The sequence below is a fragment of the Podarcis melisellensis genome (assembly GCF_964234715.1).
Source record: "Podarcis melisellensis genome assembly, chromosome: 3".
NCBI lineage: Eukaryota > Metazoa > Chordata > Lepidosauria > Squamata > Lacertidae > Podarcis > Podarcis melisellensis.
Genome location: NC_138530.1, coordinates 58,536,955 through 58,557,653, shown reverse-complemented (window position 1 = coordinate 58,557,653; position 20,699 = coordinate 58,536,955). Strand labels below are relative to the sequence as shown.

Genomic DNA, 20,699 nt, shown 5'->3' with positions numbered 1-20,699 from the left:
AGGATAAAGATTCCAGTATGTCATTGTGGTCTGCTTGTACATTACTAGTCAGATTGTCCGGAGCTTTGGGCTGGGTTGTCACCAATATGCTGATGACACTCAGCTCTATCTGCTGATGGGTGGCCACACCGACTCGGCCCCGGACACTGACCAGATGCTTGGAGGTTTGGCTGGATGGTTTCGTGGGAGCCGATTAAAATTAAATCCTTCGAAGACAGAGGTCCTCTGGCTGGGTCGGGATGGCATGGGGCTGAGGGACCAACTCCCTTCTCTTGCAGGGGGCCCAGTTAGTGCCAGTGCCTTCCGTTAAGAGTTTGGGTGTAATCCTTGACGCCTCCCTTTCCATGGAGGTGCAGGTTACAGCAACAGCCAAGGCAACATTTTTCCATCTTCGACGCATTAAGCAGTTGGTCCCTTACCTTTCCTGCCCCAATCTGGCCATAGTGATCCATGCAACGGTCACCTCCAGGCTTGACTACTGTAATTTGCTCTATGCGGGGCTGCCCTTGAAACTGTTCCAGAAACTCCAGTGGGTGCAGAATGCTGCAGTGAGGCCCCTCACGGGGTCCCTGCCATGGGAGCATATTCACCCAGTGCTTTACCAGTTGCACTGGCTCCCGGTGGCGTACAGGGTCAGGTTCAAGGTGCTCGTTTTGACCTTTAAAGCCCTTTGTGGCTTAGGGCACTCGTATTTACAGGCCCACCTCTCCTGGTATGCCTCGCAGAGGACCTTAAGGTCCATGAATAACCAGTTTAGAGGTCCCGGACCCTAAGGAAGTCAAACTATCCTCCACCAGAGACAGAGCCTTTTTAGTGATGGCTCCGACCTGGTGGAATGCTCTGTCCCATGACTAGGGCTCTTCAGGATTTAACCTCCTTCTGCCGGGCCTGTAAGACAGAGCTATTCTGCCTGGCCTTTAATTTGAATTCAGCCTGATCTTTTATTTCCCTTCTCTTCCCTCCCCCTCCCGTTTTATGACGATTACCCACTCTGAGACCCCACAGCTAATTCTCCCCTGGCCTCCTTGCTGGCCCAAGTAGGACTAATTCAGCCAGCTTGGGTGGCCCTGCATGGCATAGCTCACAGCTTCTCTGAGTTATTCAAGCCCCTTCGCCACGGCAAGGCAGTGATCCATGAAGGGGTTATTGGTGCCTATCTAATGTTTATTGGATGGATTTCCCCCAAATTGATTTTTGAACTTTAAATTTTATTGTTATTCATGCTTTTATACTGTATTTTATGCTGCTTTATGTTATATTACAATTAAGTGTTTTAAATTTGTTGTTAGCCACCCTGAGCCCAGTTTTCTGAACCAGGAAGGGCGGTGTGTGTGTATGTGTGTGTGTGTGTGTGTGTGTGTGTGTGTGTGTGTAGATGAGGGCACATGGTGGCGTAATATAGATTTTCATTGGCACTTGCAAATGAGATTACTCATTTACAGATGCATCTTTTAAGAAGTGGCAGTGAAAAATAGCTTCCATTGCATTTTACATCAACCCTCTCTGTGGTCTCAGTATTAAGCAAAACGCTCTAGTTTCCAATGACCTTCCTCCACAATGGAAGACTGTGCTGGTTGCCTTAAGTGAACTTAAAGTTTTTGGGCAAGTAATAACTATTTGTGTGAGCCACACTAATTTTGATCTATAGTTGCTGTCTCCCTTTCTTCTCTGGAGCTGGATTTCCAGTATCATTATGACTCAGTGTCAGAGGGTTTTCTGCAGGCTTCTCGTCATTTCTTCTAGCATGGGTTGTCAGCATGGAAGAATTCAACTGGGGTCACTGTGCAGCTGATAGATCTGTCTTAAACTGTGGGCAGGTGAGCTGTTCAGGCTGGCACAATACTCCGCCTTTCAATCCAGTCAGTTAGAAAAGCAGATTTGGGGGGGGGGGGGGAGCGGCATCTGTAACAAGGCTATATCTCTTCCATAAATAGATGGTGCTTCTTTGTCAGGTGTTACTTCGGTGAAGTACAGTGTTATCAGTTGCAGAGCATACTGCTTATAATAGACGAATCAATACACCCACTCTTTGTCCTCTGCAAAACATCTGAGATTGAAAAAGCAGAACGTGGGGGGTAGACGCACTCTGGACTATGGGACTTAATGTGGTGCATAGTGGCATAGCTTACTTATCTCAATCCTTTCCCTGTCACTGAGGCTGGTGTCAGAATAATTAAGGGCTTGACCTAAGTTCATATTTGAACACTTTGTACTTTAGAGATTTGCAGTGACTCTGAAGTCATGGAATATTTTTCTGCATGTGTGCTCAGGTCCCGACTTGAAAAACAATCTTGGTTTTTAAAATAATAATAAAACAGAAGTAAGGGGGGGAGTATGTTTTAACAGCCACTTTATATCTGAAATTGAAATTTGAACCCTGCTATGTTGTAATGAAGGTAATGATTTCTGATATCGGCTTAAAAACAAACAAAATAACCATTAAGGCCCGATCCTATGTATTCCCCTGAATTTCCTATTAGCATATTGTGATAGCATTGAGGTGCCTCCAGCTCCTCATGTTTTTGATCATGACTGCTCAAAAGCAATAGTTGTACTCTATAATTTAAAGAGATTTAGAATATATTTATTTTTAGCAAACATGATGACTGTAATCAGATTCTTCAATTTTGTTCAAAATTATTTTCCTTCACTTCTGATTCACCTGGCAGCTGAGCATTACATATTTCAAGAGGGATAATTCTTATTCTGCATAACTTTAGAGTGCTGTAAAAGCCGAAAATTACATTGAAGCTTCCACAGCAGTGAAATTTCAGCCGAGGACAATCGCAGTATCGCAGTTAGATTTGTGTAAGCTAACTAAAGGAAGATAACAGCAAAGCTGCATGTTTTGAACTAACATGGAAACCTCTGAATTAAAAGGAAATGAATAATGGATATAGCTCACATTTTAATAAAATTGCACAATAAATTAGTTCTCGCAGAATAACCTTTTAATGTCATGTAGCTATGTACATTTATTTTCCATTGAAAATGAGCTTTTTTCACACAAAACCCCCCTCAAAAATGCATTGTGATATACGATATTTTCCATGCACCACCTTTTAGTTAACAGCAATGTAGAATCTGTCTGCAAAACATAATGGAATAATATATCCTGGGGCTTCCATTAAGGCATCTACATACAAAAAATATTAAAATAAGTTTGTTATACCCCACACCTGCTGGCTTCCACCAGGCCCATTGTGGGGAAGTTTCCCCAACCTCCATATAAGTGGCTTGGTGAGGGAGAATATTTTTGACTCAATGACCCACAGGTGGAGTGAGGCCTGATGTCCCAATGATGATGGGCCTCTTTGAAGGTGTGCACTCAGCATGCCTTCAGAGAGGCTGGCTCCAGGATCACAAAGGGGCTTGTATTGCATCCCTTCCTCCTTTCTTCCTCCATTTTAGCAGCACAGGCAGCCCCTCGTTTACGCGGGGATACGTTCCAAGCCACCGCATGCCTTGGTGAAATCACATATAATTGAAACCCATTGAAAAAGCCTGCAAACACCCTGCCCTGCTCCTATTACGCCCTTTATGACACTTTGATGTGTGTATACACAGTCATGCACATATTGAACATGTGTAGTTTCAATACAAAGCACTTTGTGATACTGAAGCAAGGCACAGTCCTGCCGCCCATCGGGTGCTGGGTAGAGAGAGGGTGCCTTGCTCCAGCAAAGGAGCCACACTTTAATCTCTCATGTTTTCCTTTGAAGCTACTCCTATACCATCCTCATACCTGACATAAGAATGACTTCAGGTTTGCGAGAGGTGGTTGCGGTATGCCAGAAATGGTCTAGAAGTCCATCACCCATTTTATTTCAAGGTTACCTCTCCAACTGTCACAGAATTTGCTTAATTTCTTTACAATGTATTTTTAAGTAATTTGGGGTTGGTAGCTTCCAAATTTCAGTTTTCTCTCTCTTATCCTAATCTCTATGACTAGCAATCTGTTACTCACTTACTTAAGTCATCTGAAGCCATCTGATCCTTAGGAAGCTTTATGAAAATGCATACTGTCATCTAGACTTTGTGGTTTGAGCTGTGTGGAGAAAGCATCTCATGTGCACATTATCTTGGTCTGTGTGGAGCCAGGGTGTTGCACTTGATAACCTTTAGGCCCTTCCAACAATTTTTGGCATGCCTGATTTAAAATATTATCTTACCTGTGATAGTCTACCACCTGGAATTCTTGTTCCTCTTCTCTTCATCAGGCTGTTTTTTTTGAAAGTGCAATCTAAAAATGTCTGCTCTCTCCGCTTTTATACAGGGAACATATTTTTCCTGTTTTTGCTCATTATCTAACTTTTCAAGAGTTATAATGAAAGTTGTTATGCAGAGTGCAACACATTTTGCTGGGAAAACAGATGTCCAAAGCACAAAATGTTGGGAGAGCTGTTGCTGGTTTTCAAAAGATGCATCTGCTGCTGTTTCTCTTGCAAATAAATACATTCCTTATTCAGGGTCAGAACAACTCCAGATTCTTGCTAAACAATAATGCAACCCCAACCTTTTGGAAACTCTGATATGTACACAGTGCAATGAGGTCATGCATACATATAGCTTTTGGTTGTCATCCTGTATGTATGTGTCCTGCTAAAATATGAGTTTGGTGTACGTGTAAGGGCCAGTTCACACTTTGCTCCGACATGGTAATCTCCTTGTCCCACAGTGGGACAAGGAAGTAGGCTTTGAGTTCATTTGTGCCACTTCACCCTGAGAATATACTTGTATCTGTGTGCTGAAAAAGGGGTGGATTATTCAAATCTGTGAGGTGCCCACCTATCCCACATGACCTCCTAGATGTGACAATGTGTGTGTATGTGAACAGTGCTATTTTTCTCGAAAAAGGGGTGCCTGAACTCACCAGGAACACCTCCCTTGTTGTCTTGTAATGGCAATGGTGCCCACCTGAGGGGTGCCGGAACTGAGTTCCAGCTGAAACTGAGTTCCAGCTGTGTGTGAATCTCTACATCACTTTAACCCTCCCTGCTTTGTTGGGTATACGGGTGTAAACTAGACCTAACTGTGCATAAGAACATAGCCTTAGAAAGCAGAGGACAATCCTTATAATTGTTTCAAGCAGCATTTAATAAGATAGATACTGAAATCAGAGTTTTTCTTCCTTTAAGCCAATCCATCACTGCAGTTTTGCATCTTATAAGCAATCTTACAAGATTTGCAGCTATCCCATAAGATATGTAATTTGTAAATGCACCATGGCTTCACTCTTGATTATTTCTGTAAAGAATTTATAGCAATTCTTATTTATGCCTTAGTCATGTAAAAGATATTTATGCTAGGTTTCTTTTTCCCTAGGGAAGACGAGCATGCCCTTATCCAGCAGTACTGCCAGACTCTGGGAGGGGAGTCACCAGTGAGTCAGCCACAGAGCCCAGCACAGATCTTGAAATCGGTGGAGAAGGAAGAACGAGGAGAGCTTGAGCGCATCATTGCTGACCTTGAGGAGGAGCAAAGGTGCTGTGATCTTCCCTTGTGCATTATTAACATATCTTGATATATGTGCTCATATATTTCAGGCTTGGTTGTGAAAAGGGCACTAGCACTAGAGATTACTTAAAAAAAAAATACAAGTAGAACACATGCACCATCTGCCCCTGAAACAGGAGGAACAGAGGAACCAAATCATCCTCCAATAATTTAATGGTGGGAATTGCCTTTTTCCTTTATTTGCCACTACTATCCCCTCTCTTCTTCTACTCTATTTCTTTATTCACCCCATAAATCAACTCTCCAATATAAATCATTGTTCAACCCAGTCCTGATGCCTGGAACCCTCCACTGGTTAGCTTGGGCCTCCCCTCTCCTCGTTTAAATTCAAGGCAGTTATTTAATCATTCTATTTTCTTCTTTAAACTTGATTTGAAGTGAGCCAAAGCCATACTGTTCCTCTTAAGAATGCAGTTCATAACTCAGTGGTAGAGTGCATGTTTTGCACGCCAAGGGGTTCAGTCCCTGACTTCCCCAAAAACTGGATGTTGAGTCACACCACACATGTTCACCACTTGGTTTAAGCATCAAGAGGTGACTTGTATGGCATCAACCCAGATAGAATTTTCTTCATCATCCATACAAAAAGAGTGCTTTGCAGTGAAAGCAGCTAATTGCATTTGCAGCGTGGCATCTGGTGTAGACTAATCAGGTGGCGAGAAATCAAGAGCGGAGGTGGGTTTGACAATGAAGACTTACCATATTTTTTGCTCTATAGGACGCACTTTTTCCCCTTCAAAAATGAAGGGGAAATGTGTGTGCGTCCTATGGAGCGAAGACACCATAGCCCCGCGACCCTCTCCCGGCTGGAGAGGTGACGCGCGGCTATGGCAGGAGCCTCCATCACCTCTCCAGCCGGGAGAGCGCGTACGGGCCTAAAGAAGCCATAGCCCCGCGATCCTCTCCCTGCTGGAGAAGTGACGCGTGACTATGGCAGCAGCCTCTCCGCTGCGCCTTTCCGCTGCTCCCAGACCTGCTCTTTGGGGCTGGTGGTGGGCTTCCCCCCGCCAGCCCTAAAGAGCAGGTCAAAAGGAACCTGAAGAGCGAGAGGGGTCGGTGCACACTGACCCCTCTAGCTCTCCAGGCTTCCAAGGTAGCCGCCTGAACGCACCTTAAACGGCACCTTGTTTTAGAGCGGGAAAACAAGAGGGGGAAAATTCTCCCACTCTCTGCGCAGCGCTTCCTGCCGCTTCGCTGAAGGGGCGCTGGGCAGAGAGCGGAAGAATTTTTTCCCCTTGTTCTCCCCCCTCTAAAACAAGGTGTGTCCTATGGTGCGAAAAATACGGTAGCCTTCCCCAACCTGATGCCTTCCAGATGTTTTGGAAACCAGGTTGAGAAAGCCTGCTTTAAACTGTACTTCCACATCTGGCCAAAAAAAACATTCAGTGTATCTAGTGACACCCATTAGTCTGTTGATGTGTTTCCAATGTGCCATGCCTAAGCATATGTTACAGTCTATTGTAACTTGGCAGCTGCTACATAAGTTCCATAACTGTAGAATAAAGATGGCAGACATGCTCTTTTAAGGAAAGATGTTTCCAGTGCATTTGTTCTGTGTCTAGGCTGCCATGAAATCTGCTGGTTATAATTCTTTTAAAACTGGGTTTAGGATGCTGCAAATCGAATATGAGCAACTAAAGGAACAGCATCTTCGGAGAGGAATTAGTGCACCTAGCTCACCGCCAGACTCGGCTGTTTCACCACAGCACACATCTGAAGACGCTGAGCTCATTGCAGAGGCCAAACTTTTAAGGCAACACAAAGGCCGACTGGAGGCCAGAATGCAGATTTTGGAAGATCACAACAAGCAGCTGGAATCTCAACTTCACCGACTACGGCAGTTGCTTGAGCAGGTACAGTAGTCAGATTTGCTCTGCCTTGGCAACAAAGGTTATTTAGGGACACTGTGTCCTTCCAAACTAGATTCCTTCTGAATTCAATTCATTCCATTACACTTTCATGTAAATTTCAGGCATGCTGTGTCATACAAGGCTAAGTGTCTGTCTACAGCTTCAAAATGCCCCCCTTTTCAAGTTTTTATAAGACATATGCTGAAATTAAAGCCATGATGTTCACAAATGCCTAGCTACAAATGTTTCCAAATGCTATTCCCATAGCCACAGCCAGGAAAATGGAAAGACACATCTGAAGGGAATATTTTAAGGTTTTTAATGCTGAAATGACTGTACTTAAAAGCCAGTGTTGCATAGTTATAGAGGCACCTGGAAATTACAAACCTTCTAAAATCATTCTTAAAAATAGTGCCACTTGTTTTGATGGTTTTCACAACAGATTATTCAAATTATTTAGCTTATACACTCAACCAAGCTTTCATTCCACTTTTCCTTAGCTTGTTTGAGAAGTTCTGGAAATTTTCAGTGTTTGTCTGTGTGTAGAGAGAGAGAGAATGAATTTAAAATCTAGCTCAATTATATTTCTCTTAATTCGACAGCTTCAGAGATTTCTTCTTAAAAGACAGAAATATGATTATGTAATGTTGTTATTAGTTTGAAAATGGGCTATGCGTTGACAGCTAGTTTGTTACCTTGTGGCGTGAGCTGTTTGTTTGTTCTTCCGATATATCATTTGCCCACCAGCCGCTCACTCTTCTTTAAAGTCGGCTTTATTATAGTGATATGTTGACTGAATCGTGTTGATTAGAATAATAACCTGTCAAGGTGGATGCATTATCTCAAAGCTTGTGGGAAGGAAAACTTACTGAGCCCGGTGAATACAGCGCAGTAGCGTGGAACACTGGAGCATGTCGTTAGGAAGAAAATGTTGCACGTCTCTACTCTGGAACTTGCAGGTTGCCATTGGGAGGTGTGCTGGCTATTTTTATTTTAGTAAGCCCAAAGGATTGGTGCTCCTTGTGAAATGCTGTCATTTTTGTCCGAAAGATTGATTACAATGTCACACTCGGAGGTGAAGCAGAGCTGGCATGTGGCACCTTGACAAAAGACATGTTAATTAAAAAGAAGGGGAAATAATGAAATAATTCAGCCCATTTATTCAGGCTTCTTTAGTTTCTTCCAGATACACCAAAGACCTATTTAAGTAATCTGTGTGGCGATTCTAAAGCAAATCGAAGCAATACTTTAGTTCCACAGATTCCTTACCAAACTCTGTAACCCATGCTTTTATTCATTTAATCTTATTAAACTTGTATCAGCATCATCTCCAACCTGGATATCAAAACCTTACCAATAGATTATATCATATGATATAAAGTATGCTTTGCTATTCTGAAGTGGACTCCAGACTCAAATTATTTTAAAATCTAATTTAGCCTGAAACAGATTCCAGAGTTAATGGAGGCTCTTCCTGCACTTCACCTCAGCATTCGGGCCTCAGCTATTCACCTGATGAGGAAGCCACTTCACAGTTTAATCAAACAGGTAAGTCGCCTGGTCACTGCAGTGGCAGAGATCTATTTGTCATGATTTGGTTTCCAGATACTTTATAGTATTAAATCAAAGAGCTGACGCCTTGCAAAATGCAAGACATGAGGGTTGAAGTATGTTTTTCTAGCTCTTTGCTTATACGATTTCAACTCTGTCCACTATAATAGTTTTACGTACATATTTATCCAGAACTAAAGCATTAACCGAGAGAGCATGCACACAGACTTCCTTAGCTGCCTTGACTACTTCCTTCTAGAATTGGAAAATTGGAATATAAATTCCCTATTAATAAATATTGAAAAAACTGCTTATTATGGAAATTTGGCACTTCTCTAGAGCAGGTATTGGATTTGTTTTGAAGGACATAATAATATATGTAGTCTTTCATCATCTTTCCTGCCTGTATCAAGGCAGCAGAACTTTTAGCTGAAAGATTCATAACACTTTAAATGAACCAGTGTATGGAAATTTAATTATTCATTTATCAGTGTTAGCCTGCCACATGGCTGCATAGAGCCCCTCAGGACAGCTTAACAAAGTTTAATACAAAACAATAAAATGCACCTCATAAAACAAGTAGGTGAAATGATCTAAAACCAGCAATAAAGTGGCCACATTTGTATGTAACAATAAGCCAAGAGCCTTGGTTTAATAAACCGTACTGTGCACATACTGGTACAAGGGGCCTGATCACTCCTCCCTCTGTACCAGCAGGCCTTCAACCAAAGTTTGTTGTTATTTAGAAATGGCTTGTTGGCAGGAACACAGCACAAAGCCTGTCCCCTTTCTGATGTTGTTTAATCACTTACACAGAAAGAGAATGAAAGGAGTGATCAGGCTGGATGCACCAGCACACAACTGTTAACAGCTTATTACATGCAAACATGGCCAATACATTGTTGCTCAATTTTCAGCAACAGCCAAATCGCTTAATAATAAAACTCAGCCCAGATGCTTGTCAAAGTAAAACGATGTTGTACATTATCACTGGAAAAGTTTGGTTCTGTTGTAGTGGGAATCACTACAAAATACTTTTAGGTCTTTCATTCTTTCTTTGATCTTTCTATTCTATACACAATATTGGTATTTAAAAAGTATATGGTACCTTTGAGGTGATATAGTTTAATTCTGGTTCCTCTCTTCACAGTGGCGGAGCTTCATGCTCCGGCACCAGGGGTGGACAGCAGGTGAGGGCATGGCTGGTGTGCATCCCGGGGGCTGGGTGCGCTGCCCAAAGGGGCGGGGCACACGTTCTGGGGGCGAGGCGCGCCGCCTGCAGGGGGCAGCCGCGATGGAACATCACCGGAATCGCGCTGCCTGGGAAGGTGTGCTCCCCCCACCCCCTTCTTACTCCGCCAGTGCCTCTCCATCCTGGTTTTGGGATCAAGAGAAATTAACTTGCAACTCTGAGCCACTGAAGAGGCCAAATTGAGGGAGAGAATGTGCTCCTTCTTTTCAGCCCAGAAGCCATTATGGGGGCTTGTACTAGACTTAGAAGAATAAGGTGCAGACACCATTCTCTTCAGAAAGGCAAGTTTCTAGGTCCGGTTATCTGTAGCATTCTACCAAAACTTTCACCTGTTGTTTTTTTCCTGGCCATTCTCCATCAATTAATGGGAACAATAAAATTTGAAAATTATCAAGATGAAAGGAAATGTTGTTGAAATTCTCATAAATTGTGTGCAGGGTTTTTGATGCAGTTACCTTGTTTCTGAGGCAGCTAAGGGGTGGTTATGAGTGTCCTTTCTTCTCATTCTACAAATCGCCTGCAACCTCCCTAGCTTCCCATGTTTCACTTAAAGTGAAGTGAAGACAACATGAGGTAATTTCCCATGGGGCTTTTTCAGAACAAGAAGTGTTTGCTGCCAGGGAAATGATCCAGAGTGCTGGATCAATGCTTACTTGAAAGAAAAACCCTCACCACCCTTAGCCACCCACCTTGCAAAAATAAGGCTGGCTCAAAATCCACAAAAATTCCCAAGAAATTCTCAAGACCTTTGAAGAGGTGGCAGAAAAATGGAAACCTCTTTGGCAGGGGAAGCAAACATTAGATAAAAAGGAGAACAGGGTTTGGAACAATATTAATGAACTAGATCCTAGCACTCTGCTGCCAGCAATATTCCTTATTGGCATGAGAAAAATACATATCCTCAGATATTTGTCCACACCAGTTTGGGAAGAGGCATTAGTGTGCAAGAAGAGCTCATCCTGACCTCTACTCCTCTCCCCCAACCATGGAAAGGCTGCACTGGGAGTGTGTCACAGGCCGTGTCACAGGCAGCCAGAGTCCCGGCTTGGTATGTCGGGACCAGGGTAGAGGTCGGGAAGCAGGAATCAGCAGTCCAGGGATCAGGAAACCAGGAGTCAGGAAGCCAAAGCACAACTAGGTGGGTAGCGTGTTGCTATGGCAAAGAGCCAGAGGGAAATGCTGGTCTTGCCAGCAGGTGCTACGAGTCTTCTGTCAAGCCTCACCTGTGTGGCACGCCTTGCCCTTTCAGGCCAAACTCAGGAAGGCCCCAGTCTGGGAGGCCCTACCAGTCACAGGGCCTGGCTTCTGCATGCACTCCTGACAGAGAGGCCCTCTCCTACCTTCCACATAGCAATACTTAGTGACCTTTTGGGCACTGAGGCTGCCTAAATGACTTTGGAATATATTGGCATCGAGCACCCTTTTTAGTGCTTAATAATATAAACCTTAATAGCAATTTTTTACATCTAGTTGCTTCTGCGCAATTCAACCTGGTTTATCTCAAGCACGGTGGCTAGGCTTTAAATGACTTCAGCTATAAATGTATAATTTGGTATCTATGCCTCTCTTGCCTGGCCATTATCAATGAGCAATTCTTGCATATCAAATGAGAGAGATTTCAAACAGGGGATTTCTTCTTCTTTCTCTAAATACATTAAGGTGGGAAGGATGGGTGGAAATGGCTTTCGGGCTCTTAAATGCTGCTTCTCTATTACTAAACTGATTGCACCTTTTGTTTTCATTAGGTGTAGATGACTTGTTAGTCCCACCTCATGACACTAGCACAGACCTAACAGAAGTCATGGAACAAATCAACAGCACATTTCCAGCTTGCCGCAGTAAGTGTTAAGTATATTGAGCCAAGGAAAGGGAGGTTGAAGCTGAGCAATGATGCAGTCATTTACAGAGATTCAAAGCCTTTGTAACACTCTATAGAGCTGCTCAGCAAATGGATTGAACAGGATCTAAAGTGAGCATAGACTTGAACAGTTAGCAGTATGCTTCAGAAATAATTACATGGGGACCCGTTTAAACTTCAAACCCTATTGCTTCCAAAAGAATCCTTACTTTCATGTTTGAACAGCCAATAAGAAGTGATAAAATGGGATGACACAATGCAACAGGCAGCACTGCAATATCCTTCTGCTGACAAAAACCAGATGTAAACAAGTCAGAACAGAGCCAGTAAGGTGTAGTGGTTAGAGTGTCAGACTACGACCCGGGAGACCACAGTTCAAGTCCCCATACTGGGCCAGTCACTATCTCTCAGTCTGACCTACTTCACAGGGTTGTTGTGAGGATAAAATGAGGAGGCAAAGAACCACATAACACCACCTTGAAGGGTGATATATAAATGTAATAAATGAAAATAAAATAAAAGTAGTAATTGACAGTAAAAAACCTTGTCAAAAACTATGAGTCCATGATGAGGGGAATACTAACCCAGGAGACGAGTGTCCAAGGCATCTTGGAAATGATGAACTGGGCCAGGACTGTCCTCTGGTACAAAGTATGTCCATAGCAGGATGCTGTAAGGAAACAAGGTGTCTTGATAAATATGCAGTATCCACTTGGATCAGTCATTGCTGCCTGTGTAGCTAAGTGCATTCAGAATAATCCATTGCCCTGATTCATACATTATGTCGAGCCCTCTTGTGGTGGAGGAATGGCACGTTTCTCCCTCCATTGCAGAAATGACATAAATTAGGATGCCAGTTTCCACAATTTCTCTCCAACAGAAGAGGAGGGAGATATCCTTGCCATGCTGCTGCAGCCATGCAGAGCTTTAATTAACATATGAACCCAAAGGTGGGGAGTGACTTTAATTTGGACTGTATTTCTGATGGGTGACAGTGGTGCTAGGCTTGACTCTTAGCCCCACACACACTTAACCACATGGACAAGTAGCAACGGAGTAGTTCCATCATGCACATGGGACAATATAAGCTGTGAGACCATGGGGCTATATATACCAGTCCCAGACTTCATAGAAATGGAAGCATAGAAATATCTTATTAGGAATGAGAGATTACATTTCCTATTAATTTTTCATTCTCTCTCTACAAAGACAGATAATAATGCTCTTTATTTATAGGCCTCCTTTCACTGGAAAATCAGAAATAATACCCATGCAGTTTTGCTTGTATTTATTCTGGTCCTTCACAGAGTATAGTGCAACTTTTCCCTTACTAGAGAGATTATTGTGGCTAACTTTTGTTATGATCATTTTCAATCTTGATTGCCTGTTAGGACTGGAAGCTAAATTCAGCTCTGTAGTTTAGTAACAACTTTGTATTGCTTCCTTTGAAATGACCATAAAAGTAAACGCAGTTGAGTTCTATGAAAACTAAGGCTTATATGGTGCATAATCCCATGCAAAATACTCAGATAAAATCAAATTATATTGTGTTGTCCAGACACCACTGAACTCTATTAAATATTCCCTTTATCTCTCATGCACAGTTTCCTCCTTTTTGAGAAACTACGTCTGGGAAGATACACTTCACACATAAATAGAAAGCAAATTAAAATCCAGCTAGTTTGAACTGATCTCTAGAGTCTGGGGTTAGTTCAAGATAATTGCCCAGACCTCTACGCTTAATTCAGAATCTATTTCTAAACAAGCACAGCCATTTGACGTCATTAGGCGGATGTGCTGATTGTGAACAATTAAACAACTCTTTTATCCACTGTGGTAAGGGTCAAATTCATGCAATGTTATTGTGCTTTCTTTGCGATGGTCTTTAGAGCAAACTAGTTAGGAAAGGCTCACATGCTTGCCCTTTATCCAGCTTCTCAAGAGATGCTCCCAAGATGGATAGATTGAAAACAAAAGTGTGTTTTGATATAGACAACAAGGAACACCCGGACACAGATGGCAGAGAATTTGGACTTTGTAGTCTCAGAATTTGTATGTGAGAAAAGACCATATATGCCTTCATAAAGTCATGGAATTGTAGAGTTGGAAAGGACCATAAATGTCATCTAGTACAATCCCCTGAAATGCAGGAATCTTTTACCCAATGTGGGGCTCAAACCCACAACCCTGAGAGTCTCATGCTCTACTGACTGAGCTATCTGACATCTGCACCCATACCAACTATTTCCCCACAGATGATGCCTCAGCCTCCCTCTGCATGGGTTTCTGTCCCTCATTTAGGGCACTGGGATGTTAAGAATGAGAGGTGGTGTTGGCAGCTATTTCTGTCTCATATTACGGACATGTCACCACCAGCCCTTGAGGCAATTTCCAAAAATGTCCAGTTGCCCAATGCATCTGTCTTTTCCCAGCCTAGATTGACTCTAAATAGGGTGGGCAGAAGCAGTTTCTAATAAGAGACGTGTTGGATGCTTAGAGGAACCCCATAGTTTGCAGAAGTACAGCAAAAGCCCTAAAGGGGCACCCCATCCCTGACACACACAACCCGAAAAATCAAGACTATGCATGCTCAGTAGTTGCAGACAACACTTCCTGGTTTCTTATTGTTTGCTATTCTTTTTCAAAATTAAACAAATAACCTAGGGCTGTAAATAGTCATAAATACATATGGATGTTATCCAACAGGAAAGTAAAACTATATAGCAAGGCTGCTCTAAAATGGTTAAAGAGTTCTTCTTGCTATGGGGGGACTCTGGGAACTGGTTCTCTGGGGCTCAGAATCTCTATTTCTAAGTACCCTAATCAAACCAGGATTCTTGTGGGAACCATGTACTGTGTAAATGTTTGTAATGCACATATCCCCACAGTCTACTGGGTCAGGCACAAAAGTGTGAGCCCATTAGGACTTCGGTCTGTGGATTACTCAAGCAAGGGGTAACTGTTTGAATGAGGATAGGCAGGGAATATTGACAGAGGCTCCACTGAGCAGCGACACAGGCAGCTGGTGGAGAGAGGTTGTTAAACCCCCTGCATTGCAATTCCGTTCTGAAATACTGCTGAAGAAGAAAAACCTTGATTGTATTGCTAATTGGCTTAACAGTGTACTGTTTCTCCTACTGCAGCATGTGTGCCACGTGCCATGAGAAACTCTTGCAGGGTGACTTTAGGACAGATCCTCCCTTCTGATAAACATTAGAGTTAACAACAGACAGCTATTTTTAATATATAATTTCTGTTTCTCAAATTAATGACTTGCAGTTCCTGGGAGAAAGCTTGTGATAACTGTGGCTTCCAAAAAACACAAAAAAAATCTTAATGGAAGCAGAGTCCCTCAGGGAAGACCTTATGTAGTTGAATCTCACAATCAAAAATATAATGGGCTGGAAATGTGTTGTGCTTTATGATGTTAACTGGTCCATAGCACTGAGGCAAAGGCCCATTATGTTCAACAGATGGTATGCATTTGACTATTTTCTCTTGTATGAATTATAAAGTGTAAAAACCTTCAAAAACTAATAATTTTTTCCAGGGCCTGCTCAAGATATTTTCTTATCCTGGGCAAATTCAAACTTTCCACTCATACCCCTCACATGACTAATATCTGTGTATTACTTCTTTGCATGCTGTTAGGTCCCCCTAGATCACAGCACAATCCACTCAAACTGTGCCACAACGAGAAGGCAGAAAATAAACCACACACAGGTCAAATAATTCAAGCAAGTATGTCACGTTCCCAGACAGATTATTGCCCAGAAAGCTGGTATACAAAAATGAGCTGTCCATTTTGCAGACGGGGAACATAAAGGCAGAGTTTTTCTCTTCTGTAAAATGGATAACTTTCTACATACAGCATAAGCATAAACACACCTTCCTGAACTGCGAATCTCTTTTTTACAATGGACCACTCACACACCACACCCCTTACTCACAGTATGCATGTATAGTATCATACAACAGGACACAAAACACCATTCATACATATAGCACTTTCCCATCTTTTTTCACAGAGGCTACACACATGACACCCTGAAAAGAAAAGAAAAACCACTCTGTATATGCAGCATCTCCCTCTATCACAACCCCAAACAAAGAAAGGGGAGCAAGTGGTGTGGCTGAACTGCCTAAGAAACCGGAGGCTCCTTTTTGGTGCCAAGTATGCTAGGGCTAGGCTCTTCTTAGCAGAGGTGGCTGGACTGCACAACTCAGAATAGTGCTAACACTGGAGATCACCCATAATTTAGAACAGTTAGAATTTAAATTAACAGGACTATGCAAAACCAGAAAGGTATGTGCCAGCAGATTTAATAGAAACAAGTTATGATAAAATAGTAGTTATGCTCAGAATCAAAGGGGCGGGGAGAATATATATTGCTACTTAGCTGGCTATTTTTTGTGAAAGTTTCATCTTAATCCTTGACTTTTCATTTATTGCAGCTAATCGTTTTGTTTTCTTATTTACAGCAAATCTTGCCGGCAGACCACAGGTATGATGTATTTCAGTACTTTTAAAGTTGTGTGTCCACAACTGAAGTATAAACTTATATGCAACTTTGTAATTAACTGTGCATTTTTCAGCAGTTTTTGTTTCATGGTTTAGATAAGTAAACTCGCACATTTACAATTCATTCCTCACTATGAACACAGTTTGAAACAAATGTGCACATCTGCTTGTTTGCAAAATTCAGTCTGGTGATTGATGGCAATATGCTTCTAACTGTTACAACCACGGCAGTACAGGAAGTTGTAGTTTTTTGTTGGGATCCCATGGTAAGTGTGCCATAATTCGCTGCACAATCTTGGTTTGTGCCTGTGTGTGTTTTTAGTTTAAACAAGAGAGAGAAACAATATTTTGTTTGAACCCTTTCACTTTGTTTTGCAATATGAGGAGCTCACAGGACCCTCTAGGGTTGATCACCATTGTCCACTGCAGACATTACTGATACCTATGCTTTGTTAAATCTGGAAAAGGCCACAAACATACAGTGAAACTGGTTTAACTTTCCAAGCTAAGTCTTGTCTTTGGGAGGCATGATATATTTGCGAAGCCTAGAAGCTGGAGGTTGTAAATCCACCCTTTTAGATACTGCTAAAGAGGACTGCATATAGAGGTAAGGAAAACAAACCATGGTTAGATGTTGTTTCCATTGGGCCCATCAAGTTCTGCAAGCTGTGCATCTGCACCTTCTGCTGTTGCAGAAATGGCCATTCTTTCAGAACTTGATTCAAAATATTTATGTTGAATGATGTTGCTACCTAAGAACAGTATGTAAGATAATAATTTCTTCTTACTCTTTTCCCCCTTTGACTTCAGGCAATGTGAAGTTTTCTGTTTTGAAGACTGCCCACTCTTCCTGACATTAAATGCAACTCCTTTTCTACAGATGCCAATAATCATATGGCTGCATGGGACCTTGTAACATACTGTTAGCTCTGTGTGTTCTTACTTCAAATAGGAAAACACTTGAACTACCCAAAGATGAGGATGTTGTGGTTTTATATAATATTGTGTGTGTTTTCCCCTCCTCTTTCCCTCTCTATGCAACTGTAAATTAACAAACCATGGAGTATTTCAAAATGGTTACACAAATGTCACTGATTTATATAATATGCAGCATCAGGAAAAGGGGTGGGGGTTTATATCCATTCTCTTTTGATATTGCTGAAGTGAACTGCATACTGAGTTTGGAGCAAAGAGTTACATTTTTACATTCCTTTTGGCTTGTTGCATTTACTGTTTCAAGTAACTTCTCTTCCAACACATACCATTCTGCACAGGTTATTTATACTTAGCCTAATAGTTTCAAAACATGGACAAAATATCAGCTTCTATAATCCTCACAGCCCCTAGTATTTGACAAATAGCATTTCTGGCTGTGTATGAGCACATGAGACTCTATTTTGCCCCAGCTAACCTCATTCAACTGCAGTAGCTGTTGGCACTAGAATGGCATTTTAATGGATTCTTTCTCCCAACTGAACGCAGACTGATCTTTTCCATCCAGGCTTTGTTTTTACTTTAAAATGTGAGCTAAGCTGCATTTTGACTTAATAAAATAATTCTGAATATACATTGTTTCTATTATGGGGGGGACGGGACATTATGGTCTAAATGTGCCAAATTTTGTGAAGTCCTATTGTGTAAATCACCCAGTGCAATGGCTCAGATCGACTTGAAATTATTTTATCCTCCTTTTTGGTAGTGTTAATAAATGAAGGAGCTCTGACTAGTTTAATGGTAAAGTGTTCTGCCTTTATATCAGAAAGGTTGTCTGCCCTGGATAACTTCAATCAGTATCAACTTGTACACATTTTAAATGGCTCCCTTAACATCATGTTAAAGGCAGAGAAAACTCTGGGGAAGTTCAGCCATACTTCAAGTAAGTAGCTGGGCATTTTCCTTCACTAGTACATTTTCGGATTTGCATGGGTATCTGCTTTCATTACCAAAAATAAAAATCATTTGCTCAGTGAGATGTGCAATGAACATCTCTGGAGCATCCAAATAGCGCTGGAGAAATTCAACTCTGATTTTTTGGGATGGAGAAAAGCAGGGAAGAACTTAGCATTGCGTAAAAGTGACCATTCAGTGAGGGCAAGTGTTTTGGTTTGCCAGATGGAACGATCCCCACATGTCCTACCCCCATGCACTGTTCTGGGGGTTCTGCTGATCCCGCCGCAAGCCAATTTCCTGAGAGGAGCAGAAGGCCTTGCACAGGGCGGCTTTCACTGATGGGACTCAGTTGAATCCTGCCTCAAATGTTTGCTTGCCTTCTGCAAGGGGACGCATAACAGAATAATGACTCCATAATGATCCCATAGTAGGAGCAGTAATACTCCTGGCATGGTGTTTACTTCTCCTAATAAAACATCACTGCAACCACTCGCTTCTCCCATCTCTTAAGCGGTGCTGTTAATACTAACAGCTATACCCAGAGGTATTATGAGGCTCAAATTAGGTAATATATGTTACATACTCCTGACTCAAAGTGCTATCTAAATGAAAAGTATTATTTTTTTTAGCGTGGGGGGGGGGGAGTGTTGCCAAAAGCAAGATACAGAAAAGCAGGTTAATATGTGGATTTTTCATCTAGAAAGAAATATATTTTGGTATAGATATTTTGAGAAGGAAAAATGTTTTGCAGAAAAGGAAAGCCATGACCACCTTTCTACCTCAAATCCATTTTTTTTAAAGTATTTACTTTTGGAAACCACTCGATGTTCTGATTTTTGCAAGGTATTTTATTTTACCAGGTCACATCAAAGCAAAAGCAGCAACAAAAAAATTAGCCCCCTTTTAAAACATTTTAGCTGAAATCCCAGTAATGGATATGATGGGCTTTTTGGTATGACTGAAAGGTTATGTATGAATTGTTTTTCTGCTTGTGTTTGTATGTAAATTCTGTCCTCTGCTGTCAAGTAAAAGCTACTTAAAACCTTACATTGTAATATTCTTCCTCCGAGACACTGATAAATAAAAGGAATACATTGCAGTAACATCTCAAAACAAAGTATGTAGTTCTTTTGAATTTTGTGGTATTAAACTATCACACTTCCCTTTTCTAATCTGGTTACATGGTATGACTTTCACTCTGAATAAAATTAATTTTTAAGTGAAGGCTGTTTGATATTCTTCATCTTAGAAGTAAACAACATTTAGAAGCTTGTTCCCTGTGTGAGAACATTTCAGACTTCAAGGTGCCTTTATGAAAATAAACTATGTAGCTGAAAAATATAGCTCAGTAAATCAGTGGATATTTTTCTGCCATTTTCCATCTTCAGCAATGCATATTTGCCAGCAATCACTCTTTGCTGGTGACAGATTTTAAATTCTAACCACCAATCAGTGAACTTGGTTTGAAGTATACTATTAATATTGAAAATATCAATATGTGTTGCCCTGTTCAATGGCAGAACGATTTTTAAATTCCACTGACATGTGCTCAGCAGGTCTTTCATGTCTAATACAACGTTCTGTATTCTGGCAGGAAACGTAATTTATAACCAGTGGGATTTTATAAGGATGTTAAACATACTAGACATTAGGCTTAATCAGTATTTAGAGGCTGTGGCACTGATTTAAAATTTGTTCCTTCTATGGAGGAAGCATGCATCTGGTACCAGAGATCACAAGGCTGGAGCACAGTGTCGCCACCAAGAGGATGCTGCCCAGCATGATCATAACTGGAAAAACTGGATCCCCCACATGAAAAATGAAGCAATGCAGAGTGATAGTACAGAGCCCACATCATGCTATAGATAGCAACTGACCCTATAATTTAGAGGAGCTGCACCATGGGCAGATTCACTTCAGAATTGCCAGGGCTTCACTTCATATCTGAGGCAGAGTCGCCCTGCAGTCTTCTGAAGTTTAGGATGTCTCCACATTGACTATAATGGGAAAATTAACTACAGATTATGTTTGCAGGCCTACTAGGCACTTCTGGGGGGCAGGTGAAGCCTTCCAAATTTACACAGATAAGGGCTGTGCGATAGGTAGCAATAGGTAGCATTACAGCAAATTGGGTTGGAACGGATCCTGTTGCTTCTGTTTCCCCTCCCAGAAACAGCCTTGGGGGCACCATGACCTTTGCCACCCTCCTGCTTCATCTTTTATGGAGGGAATGACATTTTATAGAAATCTGTAAGAGTA

The 20,699-nt window shown here is 41.8% G+C and overlaps 1 protein-coding gene across 3 annotated transcripts in view; it reads left to right on the top strand.

The window, feature by feature from the left end:
- UTRN (utrophin) overlaps positions 1-19,543 on the top strand; it is a gene marked incomplete at its 3' end in the record, with an annotated part of 317,155 nt that extends 297,612 nt beyond the window's left edge. For all 3 annotated transcript variants that reach the window (XM_081905086.1, XM_081905087.1, XM_081905089.1), the window contains 6 exons: positions 5,326-5,484; positions 7,127-7,370; positions 8,807-8,915; positions 11,916-12,008; positions 16,511-16,533; positions 17,361-19,543. In XM_081905086.1, the coding sequence (XP_081761212.1) occupies positions 5,326-5,484; positions 7,127-7,370; positions 8,807-8,915; positions 11,916-12,008; positions 16,511-16,533; positions 17,361-17,369 (637 nt within the window). The remainder of the gene's footprint in view (positions 1-5,325; positions 5,485-7,126; positions 7,371-8,806; positions 8,916-11,915; positions 12,009-16,510; positions 16,534-17,360) is intronic.
- Between the last annotated feature and the right edge of the window lie 1,156 nt (positions 19,544-20,699).